Here is a 16,467-nt window from a genome sequence, read left to right on the forward strand (position 1 = left end):
TGTCATCAACTTGTGTGTGATGCTCATTAAAATCATACAAACAAAATATCGGTGTAAGATTTTAGCCTCTTTTTTTTTTTTACTGACATATAGTTTGAATGTGTGAAAAATATGTTTTTTTGTTTATTAAAGAACAAGCGTAACGCAGAATGCACGATGAGATAAGGAACAATTCTGAGGATGGGCGATGTAGCAGTTTACTAGTCTGTTCTCATGAGAAACTGAAGTCCGTATCCCACTGAAGGGCGAATTTTGATTTCTCATAAGGGTTCGTTCAAGGTCACACGATTTGCAACATTCGCGAAACGTTATTTTAACGTTTGCCTACTGTTTAGATGTTTTTTCTTGTTGCAAGGAAATTTTGTTTCACAATTTCCTTGCGACAAGAAAAAACATAATCACGGTTAGCGAATGTTGCAACCTTGAACGAAACCTGTCAAACCCCTGACGAGAAATCAACATTCGCTAGCCTCGCAAATGTTTTCCCCTCAGTGGGATACGAGCTTAAATAAAGTAAAACATTACAATTTTATTTCCCCTCATGTCCCTTTTCGGGGTGTGCATCACCTGAATAAAATAAAGAAAAATAATAATACCAAAGTCCACAATTTAAAAGGCTTTTGTTTTAATTCACACAATGCAAACATAAAAATATTCCAAATATCTATTTATATTTTACGCCCATTTCATGCACTCTCCGGTTCCACCAATAGATATAAATTACAAAAAAATAAAATTACAAATTTAAATCAAATAAATATTTGGTGCTTTTACATTCCTTAGTCATTTTGTAAATGTTTAGTGCTTATTGTAAAACGTGGAATCATTTATTTTCAATACCGTCTGCTCTTGTCTCAAAGTGTAACGTAATGAACATCACAATTCCAAAGTCCAAATGCAGAAATAAGAGTCATAGGAATCCAGATTTTGCCTGGGACTGTATTTTCATTAGTGCATAAGTCAGCCGTAAAGTAGATTCCGGTCTTGGTTTTTGGTCAGTAGCGGGACGTGCGGCACATATCGCAGCGACAAGCCTTGGCCGTCAGGATTTCCAACTCGTCGTGGTGACGCCCTCCAGGACACTCCAGGCGAACTTTGACCTAGCCGACCAGAGGTAGTGTGGTTGAGCGGACAAGTCCAATACCGATGAACCCCGCTCCTTGCTGCTCACCCCCCCCCCCTCCTCACCTTTGCCTCTTTGGTGATGGTGCAGCATCGCGCCGCCGATGTGACGTTGTGCGTAAAGTTGGAGGCGACCAGCACTGAGTATCTGGACGGGAACGCGCTGGACTCGCAGTAGCCTACGCAGGCGTGCACCAGGTGGGTGCCTCGGCACGTGCCCCGCCGGTCGCTACGGATGCTCACGTTGAAAGCTGAGGGGCATAAATGACATACTTAGCATGTCATGGATAAGTTCGTATCAGATATTGGTTTGAGCGTGGTTTGGCAACAGTTGGTTTAAAGGGGAAGTCAACAAAATCATTTTCTTTCCGATAATATTTTCTATGCAGCCCCACTAGTCTAAATATGGTATTCTGGTTAATATTGCGTTAGTAGAATATTTCTTGTTCAGTGAAAATGACATCACAGTTACTCAGGTGTCAGGTAACAACCAATCACAGTACAGTTCCAGAAAACAGGTGAGCTCTGATTGGTTGTTGCCTGAGCCCTGTGCAACGTTGATGTCATTTTCAGTCGACAGCAAGTGTCAAAATGGCCGCCCCCTGAGATGGATAAAAACGGGTGGATTTTGCTTCATAACCCATATTCTACAAAGGTAATATTAATCAGAATGTCATGTTTAGACGAGTGAGGTCACATATAACATATTATTGTCAAGAAATGTTTAAGGTTGACTTCCACTTTAATATTGTGTTTGTGGAATATGAATAAAGCAGCAAAATCCACCCGTTTTTATCCATTTCAGGCGGTGGCCATTTTGCCACTAAGCTGTTGACTGAAAATGACATCACAGCTGCTCAGGGCTCAGGTACCGACCAATCACGGCTCAGGAGAGCCCTGAACAACTGTGATGTCATTTTCAGTCGACAGCAAGTGACAAAATGGCCGCCCACTGAGATGGACATCACAGTTGCTTAGGGCTCAAGAAACCGACCAATCACAGCTCAGCTTGCGAACGTCACAAGACCAAACTCTGAAAACAGGTAAAGAAAGTAAAGAAAATTTGTAGGTTGGTTTTCGATTGAACAAACTGAGCTAGATACTTTGCATTCACAAATATTTCTTTCACATATTCTCAATCGGGCTTTCATTTGTATAGAAAACCTCAACCAATTTGACGCCGTCAAAATGTTTAACATTTCAAACATTTCAACTTTAAAAAAAAAAAAAAAAAAATCCACATATCACTAAACGTTCCATATTTTTGTTTAGGCTCTGCCCTGACAACTCACGGTGCAAGTGACAGCCCGGGCTGAGGGTGACGTTTTCGTCGCTCCGACCAATGGGAGAGAAGAGCAGCAGTGACATCGCTGGCAGCACCAGCAAGCAGACGTTGAAGCTCATCGGCTGCGACATCTGGGACAAAACAAACACACTCGTGTGGGCGCACACGCAACACACAAATCTACAATAAACTCTTGCTATTAAATTTTTTTATAATCGGCACAGAAAAAAACAAAAAAAAACTTCAATATCATTTCAAACTCAATTTAGAAAATGTCCCTTAAAACAGTAACTTACAAATGATTTGAGATGCGGCAAAGAATCTCTCAACTTAGCTCCTCCCCCAACATACAAAGACGTTCGCCTCTCAGTCAAGATGCATCACTTCGACATGCTTCCTTGACACTAATTAATCACGCTTGGCTGATGGACAGCTCAATGAACAAGTGAGACATTTTCAGAGGGTGCCTCCCACTTTTTTAAGGCATCAAAAAGTAACAAGACAAATGAACAAGTCATACTTTCGCTTTTTAATACTTGGTTGCAAATCCTTTGCAGTCAATTACGTACATCACCAGATGCTTGATTTCGACTAGTCTTCAAGTCCTGCTTGTTGGTGGGGGCATTTTCCTCTTCAGTTTTGTCTTCAGCAATGCAAAATGCACACACTCGACTTGGCCATTGCAAGATATTCCACTTCTTTGCCTTTAAAAAAATATTGGGTTGCTTTTGCAGTATGCTTCAGGTTATACTCCCCCAAAAAATTGTCTGAAGCACTTTACAATTAGCAGTCACCTCATTTCATCAATTTTATTATTATTATTATTTTTTTAATTGGGACTTTACCACTATGTTAGTGATCGACTACAGCGTGCTCTGACTGTATTTGTATTTTGCATGCTAGTGTACCACACCGTGACTCTACTTTCTAATATTGTGATATCAAATTTTACTCTAAGTGACTTAGTCACACAAGGAAAACACGAGTGACAGTCGTGGGCAACCACTGTCTCAACACACACGCAACGTAAACAACAAGTCAGCTTTTCCCCAGTAATTTGCTCGGGCCTGACCTTTGCCATTTCGTTTCCTTCCAACGGGAGCAGAGGGAACCCCCATTTTACACTGCAGCTAAATGGTCCTGACCTGTGTGTGTGTTTGTGTGCATGTGTGAGGCGTAGCTAACCCTGTGCCAGCTGGTGGGAAAGGCGAGGGGGGGGTACCAAGTTTTTTCCCTCCGAAGGATGATGCATGGGGTTTGTATTGAGGAGCGTGTTCACAATTGCTGTTGCCGCCGTTTTTGTTGCAAAAGTTTGTACGTGTGCTTACTTTATGTCTGTGTTAATTGTCATCAAGTGTCGTCTGGATTGATGATATGCAAATAAAGCTCAAGAACAGATGACGTGCAAACATGAAAGTACAGCCAAACTTGAAAAAAAAAAAATTATGACAAAAACTGGAGAAAAAAAATATTTAAATATAAAATTAACCACATAATTTGTATAGAAGGGTTTAGCCTTTTTTTTTTAAACAACCTTGTACTTGTATCTGTTAAGCAAATAAAATGAAAAAAAAATTCAAGTCAGTTCAATAAATTTTCTTTGGAGACTACAAATGGATTAAATGGCAAATGTCTTACCTGGAGAGTGGAAAGCACAACGTGCAGAGCCCAGCCGACTGACAGCAGTACAGATGTGTGTATATGTGTGCTGTAAGGCTCATGCAGCGGTGCCAGTAGCAGGTACGAGAGGCCAATTATAGCCGGGAGGAACACACCCACATTAGCAGCTCTCGTTTTTCCATACAGGTTCCCCCTTCGCTTTTGTCCTTCTACAGTCAATGGCAACAATTTTTCCCCAAATGTCCTTTTGCCGGTCTTTCTCCTTCTGTGGCGGCGTGTTAGCATGTCAGCCAGAGAGCCACCTCCCCAACGTACTTTAAAACCTTCACGGGGGGTGGGGGTGCTCGTGGTGGCAGGGGTGTGTGTGAATGGGACCGCTGTGACACAGAGGAAAACTAGATTAGGTTTTCCATCAATGCATTGGTAAAAAAGACACACGCACACACACACGGCATGCTAGAGACAAACTCAGATTTTCTGAGATTCAAAATCGCAGGCACTAAAAAGTTTGGAGACTGCCAAAATTACAGTCTCTCTAAAAGTTTTCCTCAGCATTTGGGCACAAGTGCAAGATGACGTTTTAAAGTGATGGAATTGGAAGTGTCTGCGGAAGCCAAGCAAAGATACAGTAAGTTGTATTTTTACAGATATAGTGAGTTAATTTATCACTTTTTGTTAGCCAATTCAAAATGCTGGCAACGCTAGAAGAACACGCTACTTTCGTAGCACAAAAATCGTCTCGCTCTTGAACAACGTGAGACATGAACATGATTTTTTTTCCCCCCTCAATATACGCACAATTTAATTCATTCAGTCATTTCAAACAGGTATCTTTCTCAACCCGATAAAAATAGCAATTAGCCAAGGTCATTCCTGTATATAAAAATGGGGATGAGCATATTTTTTTCTAATTATAGACCAATTTCTGCTTCAGTTCCCCAAAATGATGAAATTAAATGAATTAAATCATTTTATTGAGAGCTATAACTTAGTGAGCGAACAGCAATATGGATTTCGATATAACAGGTCAACTACTACGGCAGTCATGATTTGGCAGAGCAAATACCAGATGCAACTGATAAGAAAGCTTATATAGGTGGGGTCTTTATTGACTTTAAAAAGGCCTTTGATGCAATTGATCGCAACATACTGAAGAAAATTGGAAAGATATGGAATTAAATGTAAAGCGTTATCATGGCTAATTGACTATCATGCAAGTAGAAAAACAAATATGTGCAGCTAAATGAAGTCAGATTACTATTAATTCAAGTAATTTGTGGAGTTCCCCAGGGATCAATTCTTGAGCCAATCTTTTTTTTTTTTGTAGACAAATGCTAAATGGACTGAGCTTATATAGCGTTTTCTACACCATATGGTGCTCAAAGCACTAAATGATGTACTTTTTGCCGATGACGATGAAAAGTGGCATCGAACAATGTTGATCATTTATAACAACCGATTAAAGGCACTCGCCTCCACAGCACAAAAGAAGATAAAGTGAACATTCTCGTGTCACAGATAATAAATCACAAAGATTTGATCACTGATGTTTTCCAAATGACACACACACACACGGCAGGAAAACATAGTGATCACCTTATGGCCCCCACTACCCCACACATTCCCAATCTGGCTATGTCAATGGAAACGCGGAATTTGTGACATCATTTTCATCCAAACCCCCCAATTACACACGCGCGCGCACACACACAATTATTGTGGTGACACTTCGTTGTACAGACGGAACACGAGTGAATGGCCTCCTCAGATTAGACGTGGGGGACTTTTTTTTTTTTTTTCTCAACATGGGGACACCCAGTTAATGCGCATACACACTTGAGTGTGACTCAGCGAGGCTGACTGATGTTTGCAGTAATTCATAGCACCTTTGTTGCCTTGGTTACCATGGCGTCTCTCTCATTACTGTTTCATTATATGAATTGTATTCTAGTGTTTTGTGAGTGTTATTCTGGGCTGTGTGATAATACGAGGGGAGGATGAGGCAAAGTTTCCTTTACCCCCCCCCAGGCCCGTGTTGTCCCCCCAACAAACACATTGTCCCATTTACGCCCCATACATAACTAAATAGATTTATATACATACATGTAGAATTCACCGCTGATATGCTGACACAATTGGCTCATTTTGCTGCGTGTGCCGCTAGTGTGTGCCAAAAATGGTGACAATGCCTCAGAGTGACAAACACACCCTTGGAGGTGGAACACTTAACTAATTTAGATTGACGGGAGGAAAGTGGAGTTTCCATATGGTGACACTCACTGAAGATTAGGCGCAGGCACACACACACACACACACACACACATCATCACGTGGAAACATTAAGCGAGTGTCCATCATTTAGCAGAATAAAACCTTGGAATGTGTTCCATTCTACACAAGACGGATGAGAAAACACCGTCTAATCTATAAACTCTTCATCTACAGAAAATATTACGGGTGTTGGATACTACTTTTTTTTTTCAGACTGATAGCAGTACATGTACTCAGTACATGTCACCGATACCGGTAACACCTTGTAAAAGTTGCCTGGTAATATACCTCTAAATATGTACAAATACATTTGACTTAAGTACAGTAGCTAAGTATTTGTACTCTATTACATCACAAGACTGCAGCTAAGTCGAGGCAACCTGGAATTTTGTTGCAGTCTAATGTGGATCGAAGGATTTTTTTTTTTTTTGTAATTGAATGTTGGAAGTGTCATTATGGCCACACTCTTCACTCCTTTTCATTTTGTTGTGTGTGACAGCGCCGGAGATGAGCTCACTCTCCAGATCAAATTTAATACTTTTGAAAGCCTTGCGAGCTTTGTAAAAGGCGCCTCCTTCTCATTTTAAGAAAACAAATAACTCAATAGGACGGTACAATTAGCGTAAATCATTTTTTCCATTCCAAACTAATGTGCGCTGGGCGGGTGGCGGTAAAAGTGTGGGGAAGTCGGAGTGGACAAGTGTTAAAGAAAGAGGATAATTTGGGGACTTGGTTGCCATCACCAGGAACACACAATTACACGTGCACTCTCTCTGACTGACGCAATGCTATCATTAACCTTAATCACACTTGTTATCCTACCTGTCTGCACTCATGCTTGCCTGAGGCAGCTTCACAAGCGACGATACGGCCACTGTTTGTATGCACAGTTGGTGTTGGGGGGCGACCGGCATTGAGCAGGTGGCTAATTAGCAGCTAAAGTGATGGGAAAAATGACTACTGTATATTATGTGATGGAAATTTTAGAGAAAGAGAAATACGGGGGCATTTCTTTTTTCCTGACGGGCATCATTTGACATCGCATTGAAACGTGTAAGCGCCGCAAATTGGGCTTTTCCTCCATTCAAGTGTAGCAAAATGACAGATCATGGAACTCCAATGCCTGGAGAGGGCTCTTGAATTTGGCGCCATCTGGTGGCAAAATTCAAAATAATAATACAGTGGTCCCTCGCTATAACGCCGTTCAATTTTCGCAGCCTCGCTTTTGCTGATTTTTTGGGTGCAATTTTGAATGCTTTTTTTTTTTTTACAGTAATGTACCTATTTTTTTACAATTTACAATAGAGACTTAAAACATTTATAATAAATGTAAAACAAAATTAAGTACTTTGCAGATTTCATTTATTGCGGGTATTTTTTGGAACTTAACATCAGTGCGAAACGAGGAAACACTGTACATGATAAAGGTCGCGAGGTTATGAAGCGTAGGAAGATCCAGTCTGGGTGGCCGGCCAAAGGCAAATAAAGTGGTTTTGTTAGACCGAGTCAGGCCAGGAGTGACTGACCTGTTTTTACATTCTCACTCAATATATATATATATATATATATATATATATATATATATATATATATTTATTTATTTTTTTCTTTTGGGCAGGATGTGTTAAAACGTAAGTACCAAGCCTATACTATATATATAAAAAAATGTTATCCATGATTTGTAGTAAAACTTGTTTTTTTAACACAGGTTGTTTGGTCGGACTAAAAATTACATGATTTAAGGCAAAAAAAACATCCATGCCCCCCAAATTTGACACACACGTTGTACTACCAGAGTTCTGCAGCAGAGGGCGACTTTGCACCAACAGCTTGATGTTCAAAAGAGCTAAAATTGAGAACATGCTGCTCAACACTCACTCTGGACTGAGACCTCCAACAGCTGCACACTTAATGCTCCAATTTGGTCCGCTCTGCTTCCCGCTCCATCCTGGCTCTGTCTACAGCAGAACGTCCTCATCCATCCCGGTCTAGTCTGGTCCGTCATGAAGAGCAACATCTGCTACATGATTTGGGTGAGACCTTTCACTGCCCACTTCCATCTTGTCCTGTTCAGTGTGGCAAGCGCAACATATCAAATTCATTAGCGGTGGGTAGTAAAGAAGTCTTTGTTACTGTACTCAAGTGGATTTTCCCAGGTACAGTATCTGTACTTTACTTGATTGGTTGATTGAGATCTCAAGAGTCTTACAGGGTAGAAAAATGCAGGGACAATTATGTAATAAGGTGATTTTTTTTGGGGGGGGGGGGTGATTTTTTTTTGGGGGGGGCGGGGGGTCCCACAATTGCCCTCTACTCTTCTACTACAAAGTAACTAATTGTGGTGTGTGCGTATAGATGTGCGTGTGCTGCGTCACACCCGTGTCCTCCTGGCATGATCTCGACAACAGCGAGTACGACTGCTGGCCTCTGAAGCAACCCAACGACTCCAACATGATCAGTTGCGGAGGTGAGCGTCGTCGTCGCGTGCAGGTCTGCTGGTGGCAAAGCGCTAACGTCGGCGTGCAGGTCTGGAAATGGCGTGGGTGCTGCGGCCTCCCGAGACGGTGAAGAGCGGCGAGGTGTTCAGCGTTGTCTACTCGGTTGACGTCCATGACTCCTTCTACAGCTGGGCTGTGGACAACCGTATCTTCCCTCACAGGTAACCCTGCACCTGTTATGTACAATAAAACCCAAATAGGGTCCGAAGTTCCGTACCCTGTGGCGAATAGCGAAAATGCTAAAAAAAAATAATAATAAAAAAAACAAGTGGGGGTTCATTGTTCATGGCCACGTGTTCAGTTCCATAGTAGACGTGGAAGACGCTCGGAGGTTCTGTGAGCATCACGAGTGTCCCGCCAACTGGAAAGACGCCGACGGTGACAACTGCTGCATTCATCACGCCAACGTCCACTCCTGCCCACTGGCGCACATGGTACACACACGCACACACACACACACACACAGACAGGCCACGTGCGCTATTCGCTCACACTTGTTTTCAGACTTCAGAGAGCATCTGCGGTCCGTGGATTCCCGACGACGGCAAGATCTTCACGCATACCATCTCCACGTCGGGCAAGATGACGCAGGCCAACTGGAGCGCCAAGGTAAGGCCGAGCGACGCGGCTGGGGATGAGCGGCCTCGTGAAGGCGTGTGGCCGTCCCCCAGGTGGTTCTGCTTCACGTGGGCCTGACGTCCCTCATCGCGCACATCCGAGTGGGCCGCATGCAGGTGGCGCTGGAGGCCAAGAGCACCGTGCTGCCCTCCGCAGGTACGGGACGCATATCTGTCGCCACAACGCCGTCAAGGCGCGCTAACCACCTTTCGGGGCCCTTTCAGTCTGCGGCGACGGAAAGTGCCATGAGGCGGAGCTTTGCTCCACCTGTCCTGCCGACTGTGGCGAATGTCCCATGACTCCGTCCACCAAACTGGCAATCGGACTGCCGCTGAGTCTGCTGTGCCTCTGCTTTACCCTGACCGCCATGGTGAGAAGCTGTCCTCCGCCGTTGTGCGCCACCGCGCACGACTGAGCGTGTCTATTGTGCATTTAGTGGCTGAGGTACCAGAAGCAGAAGCTGCTGTGGGATGAGAGCTGGATCATCGATTTTGACTTCATCAAGCAAGGTACAGCAAATCCGCCACACATTTGCGCGGGTTCCACAATGAGAGGACAAAGTGTGTCTTTGGCGACACAGATCAGCACGCGCGCGTGACCATGGGCAGTTTGATGAGCGCGGCCGCGGCTCACAGCGACAGCAACACCAGCTGTGTGACGGGCTTCACTTCCTGCGGGGGACAAGCAGGAAGCAAGAAGACCACCTTCACCAGCACAGGGATCTAGTACGCCCACCCATTTGACTTTTTACCCCCCCTGGGCACAAAGGTGAGCTGGCACTGATGTCTTTCAGTGACGGCAAGATGGTGGCCATCAAGAAGATTCCCAGCAAGTCCTTCTCTCTGTCCAAGGTTATCAGACAGGAAGTCAAGCAAGTTAGGTAAGATGTCACAAGATGGAGGTGGCCAGTTAAGTGCACTGAATCACTCACTCATTGCTTTACTCATCTTTAGATTGGGATCTAGATCAGGGGTGCTCAAGTGCGGTCCTCGAGAGCCCCTATCCAGCCTAATTTCCATGTTTCTCTCCACTAACACACCTGATTCATGATCAGGATCGTTATCAGGCTTCTGCAAAGCTTGCTAATTAGCTGATCAATAGGTTCAGCTGTGCTGCAGGAGGGAAACATTCGAGGACCTAACTTGAGCACCCCTGATCTAGATGCATTATCAATCAAATGAAAAACTACATTGTTGCTGTTGTACAATGTACAATGTTTTATTTAAAAATAAAACTGTGTTTATGATAAAGACTTAAACCTATTATGGCATGGCATTTTAATGTCGTCATTATGGGGTACTTGCATATGGAGGACCAAAAATGCCAAAATAAAAAATACAATAAAAATATAAAAGTGAAAATAAAAACGGATACAAAAATATAATTCAATAGTTAAATACAAAAAATAAATATAAATGGAAATAAAAACATGTCAATGAGGCAAACTTGGGACTGAATAACATTTCATGCTGACAGCGTATGCAGCATGACAAGTAAATAAATATTTTAAATTAAAAAAATTATAGCATTTTTATTTATTGACATTTAAACCTCTTAATTTTTTTTTATTTCCACATTTATTTTTAATTTTTGTAATCTTGTTTTTATTTTTGTATTAGTTTGTACTTGTATTCAATTATGTATGTATATACACATATTTTTGCTTTTATTTCCATTTATATTTATTTTCACTTTATTTATTTTATTTAGCCATTTTTGGTCCTCCATACTTGCAGCGCTAAGTACAGTTTTTTTTCAATTGGTACTTGTAAGTTTTTAGTCCGTCCAATGTCATCGATAAGGAGTGACTCCGAACAGAGCCTGCGTGTGTCCAGGGAGTTGGACCACCCCAATCTGTGCAAGTTTATTGGCGGCTGCGTCCAAGCGCCAAGTGTCGCCATAGTGACCGAGTACTGCCCCAAGGGCAGCCTGAACGACGTCCTTCTCAACGAGGAGATCCCGCTCAACTGGGGCTTCAGGTAAGCTCGCCTCGGGATGCTCTCGTGGCAAAGCCGGGCATAACATCAGCGCCGCCTAGGTTCTCCTTTGCCACGGACATCGCCAGAGGGATGACATATCTCCACCAGCATCGCATCTGTCATGGCCGCCTCAAGTCTCTCAACTGTGTGCTGGACGACCGCTGGGTGTGCAAGATCACTGGTGAGTCCCCAACACCCCAACGCACAGACCTTCACCCCCAACTCCACCACCCACCTTTGACCAGTTTGTCGTCCCGGCAGATTATGGGTTGAGGGTTTATCGCCGGGGGGAAGGGGCGGAACCTCTCTCCACCTATCAGCAGAGACTACAGGAAGTGTACATGCCTCCAGAGTTCCAAGACGCCAACGTGGAGCCGACGCTGGCTGGAGACGTCTTCAGGTGACCACAAACACAGAAGCAAAGCACACAAAGGCAGTTATTGGAAGTTTGTTTTGAAGACACACTGCGCCGTAACAACAGTGTGTGTGTGTGTGTGTTTGTGTGTGTGTGTGTGTGCAGTTTTTCTATAATCCTACTAGAGATCGCCACACGCAGTGACCCTATACCCGTAAGTGTGAATGCTACATATTGTTGTGCTAGTCACTATATGCCGCTGCCAAAGATAGAAAACAAAGAAATACTATTTATAAATAAAATAATTGATTGACATGACTGCCGTGCAGGTGGACGAGTCCAGTCTAGAATGTTCTTGCTGTCCGCCCCTGCCGGAGCTCATCTCCAGCAAAGCCGACAACACCTGCCCGTGTCCCGCCGACTACGTGGAGGTGAGCGAGCTAACCGGCGCGACGCTAGCAATCGAGCGCTAACGAGCATCTGATGATGCAGCTCATCCGGCGATGCGGCGCTCACAACCCTGCCCAGCGACCCACTTTTGAGCAAATCAGGAAGTTTGTCTACCGCATCAACCCTGTCAAAGTCAGCCCGGTGGACATGATGATGAGCCTGGTAAGTCGCGATGCGCCTCTGCGCGTGCACGCACGCACACACGCACGCATGCGCTGCCTTTCAGATGGAGAAGTACAGCAAACATCTGGAAGTGCTGGTGGCCGAGCGAACACAAGATCTGATGCATGAGAAGCAGAAGACTGACAGGCTGCTCTACAGTATGACACAAACACACGGGCAACAGCGACACACACACACACACACACACATTTATCTGCTATGCATGCATGTATGTGTAGGTATGCTTCCTCGCCAGGTCGCCGATGACCTACGCCAAGGGAAGCCGTCACAGGCTCAGAGCTACGTTAGCGCTACCGTCTTCTTTAGGTTGGACGGACAGCAAATAAGCACGCATGGATGATTGGCAGGTGGGCGGGGCTAACCCTGTGTATGTGTGCAGTGACATCGTAGGCTTCACGCAGCTGTCCAGCAGCAGCACTCCATACCAGGTGGTGGACTTCCTCAACAAGCTCTACACCACCTTCGACGACATCATCGACAACTATGACGTCTACAAGGTGGAAACCATCGGAGATGCCTGTGAGCGACGCGCGCCACGACGCACATGCGCAGTAGATCAGGGGCGCTGAAATTTGGGTCAAAGGGCCCCTCAAACGGCCCTGGCGCACGTAACAACGTTCATGTGTGTGTAGACATGGTGGTGTCGGGTGTCCCGCAAGAAAACGGCATCCTTCACGCCTCCGAGATCGCCAGCATGGCGTTGGACCTGGTGGGTGTGTGCCGCACCTTTAGGATCCCCCACAAGCCCAACATGCAGCTGCAGATCCGCGCCGGGATCCACTCGGGTAAGCGCAAACGTGCACTGCCGGGAGTAGGCTCTTTTGAGGGGACATCTAAGCAGGGCACGATATGATTGGCTGCTTGCAGAGTTGAGTAATTGCCTTTAATTAAGTCTTTACTCATTATCGGCAAGAAGTTACGCACAGAGGAAGAGAAGGGAGGCGAGCATGATCACTGCAAACACAAATGCCTCTATGGTCTGATTGATGTGCAATGTCCTAAAAGTCTCTACTAGTTAGCCCCAAGGACAACATGAGTAGCCCACAGGTCTGTTCTAAATATAGCTCACTTACTAAGAAGAATTAAAACAGAAGTTTTCTTTATTTAAACTTAACATGGTAGGTACCTTTCTTCTGTAGTAAATATTCTATATTTTGTTTAGAAATAAAATAGATTGTTTAATTGAAAAAATGCTGTTTTATGCACCCAAATATTATAATATAAAAAAAAGAACATTTTAGAGCTGTAATTTTAATACCATGATATTTTTGCTTATCATAATATCAGAATCTAATATCAGCCCATGCCAAGCTGTGACTACAATATATTTAAAAAAAAATTAAATGATACCTAAAAAATAAACCTAAAACTATTTTATAAAATAAATAAGACTATTATTATAGCAATGCTTTCATCTTTGTTGATTTATTTCATAGCTAATGCTATCTTGAAAACTAAATTAAGCATGCCAAAAAAAATCAATCTAAAAAAAGAAAGACTAAAGTCGAAAAAACAAACACTAAAACCAATGAAAAACCTAAAGCTTCCAAACCTTAGGGTATGCAATACATGTGTTTGTGTTTATGGTCAGGTCCAGTGGTGGCGGGCGTGGTCGGGACTAAGATGCCTCGCTACTGTCTTTTTGGCGACACGGTGAACACGGCTTCTCGTATGGAGTCCACCAGCCTGGGTATTGTATCCATGCCCACGCCATGTCTATCCTACATTCTCGCCGTGTGTGACCAAAGTGTGTTTTGTCGTGGTCGTGTCACACAGCACTGAAGATCCAGTGCAGCGCTAGCGTCTTTTACCTGCTGGAGGAGATAGGCGGCTACGCGCTGGTTTGCCGAGGAATGCTGCAGGTCAAGGTGAGAGCTGCCGCTGACGATCGGATGCCGACGGCCGCTAACGGCAAACGTCTCCTCGTCAGGGTAAAGGTGATATGGTGACGTACTGGCTGGACGGGAAGACCTCCAAGGAGTTGGACAGCAAAAGTGTCTCCATGGAGAGGGCCAATGACCGAGAACTGGGGTCCTGCCTGCCAGGCGAGCTTGATGTCTGGGACCTTTGAACCACTGGGTCCTCCTGCAGGCAGCGTGTTGGAAAAGCATTAGCTAGATACAGTACAGTAGTGGCGCTCACACTTGATTTTTTGCCACAGTGACTTGAGACTTGCTTGAAAATCGAAGTTTAAGACTTGCAACTTACTTATGACTTGCACATAACTAGATAACCACAAACTGTCTGCTGGATTTGTGATTTAACGTGACATGGATCATAATAATAGTCGACATATGTATGTTGGCAAAAATGTAGAATTTGTGTGCGTTTTTTCTTTTCAATGAATTTCCAGACTGCTCACACTGCACATGCAAAGCAGCTTTTTATTTATACGTGTGCGTGCGTGTGTGTGTGTGTGTGTGTGGAGGACCACTCGTGTCAAGAGGACATACTCGCCGCTCTGAAGCTCACTCATTCATTCTATTAAGCATTTACATATCTGAGACACATGTGCACACATGCATTTCAAAGCCCACTTAAGCTTGGTAGAGCGTGTGTCCCATCTTTTAATTACAGAATACATCAGAGGACTCAAAAACAATGAAGCCACATGCATCGTTTCCATAGCAGCTTTGTCCACCTTGTCATGTGTTTTCCTGTTTACTGACACTTGTTTTTTTAGCAATATGGAGATTTATATTTTGTAGCTTATAGTAAATATATTTTCATCATCATTAGCCATTATGGTGGTCCTAGGAGAGCGACATTATTTTTCAAGGTAGTACTTGGTGTAACAAGTTTGAGAACCACTGGCTCAGAAAAACAAAATGTGTTGCTCTTGGAAGAAGCCATGACAATTGCTTTTACTACAGTTTGTCTGTCCGATGACTGCATTGTTTTCAACTCATTTATGTCAATGCAGAGAACCACGTGTGGACTATTAGACTTGGATCAAATTAATTTAATAGCACTGTTATTTTCATTCTTATTTCAACCACTACTGAACGATACACAAGCAACTGTGTGACAACATTTGTATTGACTTAAGCGTTTAACAAAAATAGTAAAAAAATATTTTTTTTTTTTACCAAACTTCTGTATAGTGTAAACATGACAAATGGAACATGGGCTACAGTCCATTTTCCAATTAAATATTTATAGTCTGAGCCTAAAACTGAATTAGGATATAGACATTGTAATTTTAGAAATGCAAAAAAAAGACATCTTCTCTTGCCTTGTAATAACCGGAGAAGCTGTCAATCATGGAGCAGAAGGTTGGTCCTCTTTTCCAGCAGCCAATGAGCTGCGACTCTGCCGGCGTAGATGACGTATGACCATGACAAGAGCACAACAGCAAACAAAACCTGACAGAAACACAAAAAAGCAAACATTTGAGCAACAAAAGGGCTTTGCTTAATGCCTTAAATGGTGCACAGCTGCAAATGTGGGATTTATGAAAGTTATAAACGATTTATTTGACTGCTATTCATCGAGTCATTGACTTGTTTGTTTTAACTAAAACATACATGTGTAATGAACACGTTGCATTATGTTTATATTAATTGTATTAAAACACAAATGTTGCAATTTGTTCAATGTGGTATCGTGAATAGAAAGTCACTAGACTCGCATCTTGCAACCAAGCTAGCTGCTAACTCCGAAGTAAATGAGATATTGGCGTTACTTAAACGAGCGTGAATTTTACCACCGAATAAATCCTGTCCAAAGTTCGTCTGCTGACCACCACCATGTTGTCACTTTTGGACAGTTTATTGTCTGTATCCCTACAAAAGCGCTTTCCCCCCCTCGTTTTTTTTTTAATAAATTGTAGCTGAGCCTCCGTTGCGTGACGTCACAGTGTATTCTTCGTTGCCGTAATCGTGGAATCGCACGCAGCCACAGCGCCACTCTGTGATCAGACAGTAAACTACATTTTAATCGACTGAAAAAAAAATATTTAACAGTATTTTTTAGTACGAAATAGTGCATTCCTGTGCATACAGTATTTTTTCGTACGAAATAGTGCATTCCTGTACATAAGTAGGCATTTCAGGAATATGTACTATATTTGAGTATTTTTCTTGA

General features: G+C 43.3%; 2 protein-coding genes across 3 annotated transcripts; one reads left to right on the forward strand and one right to left on the reverse strand.

Annotated features, from left to right (window-relative positions):
- Window positions 1-614: 614 nt before the first annotated feature.
- gpha2 (glycoprotein hormone subunit alpha 2) lies at window positions 615-16,233 on the reverse strand. The gene is made up of 10 exons (XM_086059568.1): window positions 16,088-16,233; window positions 15,617-15,746; window positions 14,193-14,466; window positions 11,629-11,787; window positions 8,676-11,554; window positions 8,177-8,364; window positions 4,046-4,404; window positions 2,415-2,538; window positions 1,189-1,373; window positions 615-1,100 (listed from the first exon to the last, which is right to left on the reverse strand). Exons 6-10 carry the CDS (start codon window positions 8,313-8,315, stop codon window positions 996-998), a joined length of 912 nt encoding a protein of 303 aa, XP_085915694.1. The 5' UTR covers window positions 8,316-8,364; window positions 8,676-11,554; window positions 11,629-11,787; window positions 14,193-14,466; window positions 15,617-15,746; window positions 16,088-16,233; the 3' UTR covers window positions 615-995.
- On the forward strand, window positions 8,189-14,716 carry LOC147159320 (atrial natriuretic peptide receptor 1). 2 transcript variants are annotated; one of them, XM_086059567.1, is made up of 23 exons: window positions 8,189-8,331; window positions 8,654-8,765; window positions 8,825-8,957; window positions 9,098-9,230; window positions 9,301-9,405; window positions 9,468-9,570; window positions 9,639-9,784; window positions 9,851-9,923; window positions 9,995-10,139; window positions 10,208-10,294; window positions 11,250-11,393; window positions 11,453-11,574; window positions 11,655-11,793; window positions 11,914-11,962; window positions 12,078-12,179; window positions 12,241-12,360; window positions 12,425-12,518; window positions 12,600-12,687; window positions 12,761-12,900; window positions 13,014-13,166; window positions 13,973-14,071; window positions 14,158-14,249; window positions 14,312-14,716. In XM_086059567.1, the coding sequence occupies exons 1-23, from the start codon at window positions 8,302-8,304 to the stop codon at window positions 14,450-14,452; spliced, it is 2,550 nt and encodes an 849-aa protein (XP_085915693.1). In that variant the 5' UTR covers window positions 8,189-8,301; the 3' UTR covers window positions 14,453-14,716. The 2 variants fall into 2 exon arrangements, with proteins under 2 accessions (XP_085915693.1, XP_085915692.1); XM_086059566.1 differs by having other exon boundaries at window positions 12,425-12,687.
- Window positions 16,234-16,467: the final 234 nt, after the last annotated feature.

The sequence above is a fragment of the Leptonotus elevatus genome, chromosome 17 (assembly GCF_054856555.1).
Source record: "Leptonotus elevatus isolate MCC_2025b chromosome 17, RoL_Lele_1.0, whole genome shotgun sequence".
In the NCBI taxonomy this organism is placed as follows: domain Eukaryota; kingdom Metazoa; phylum Chordata; class Actinopteri; order Syngnathiformes; family Syngnathidae; genus Leptonotus; species Leptonotus elevatus.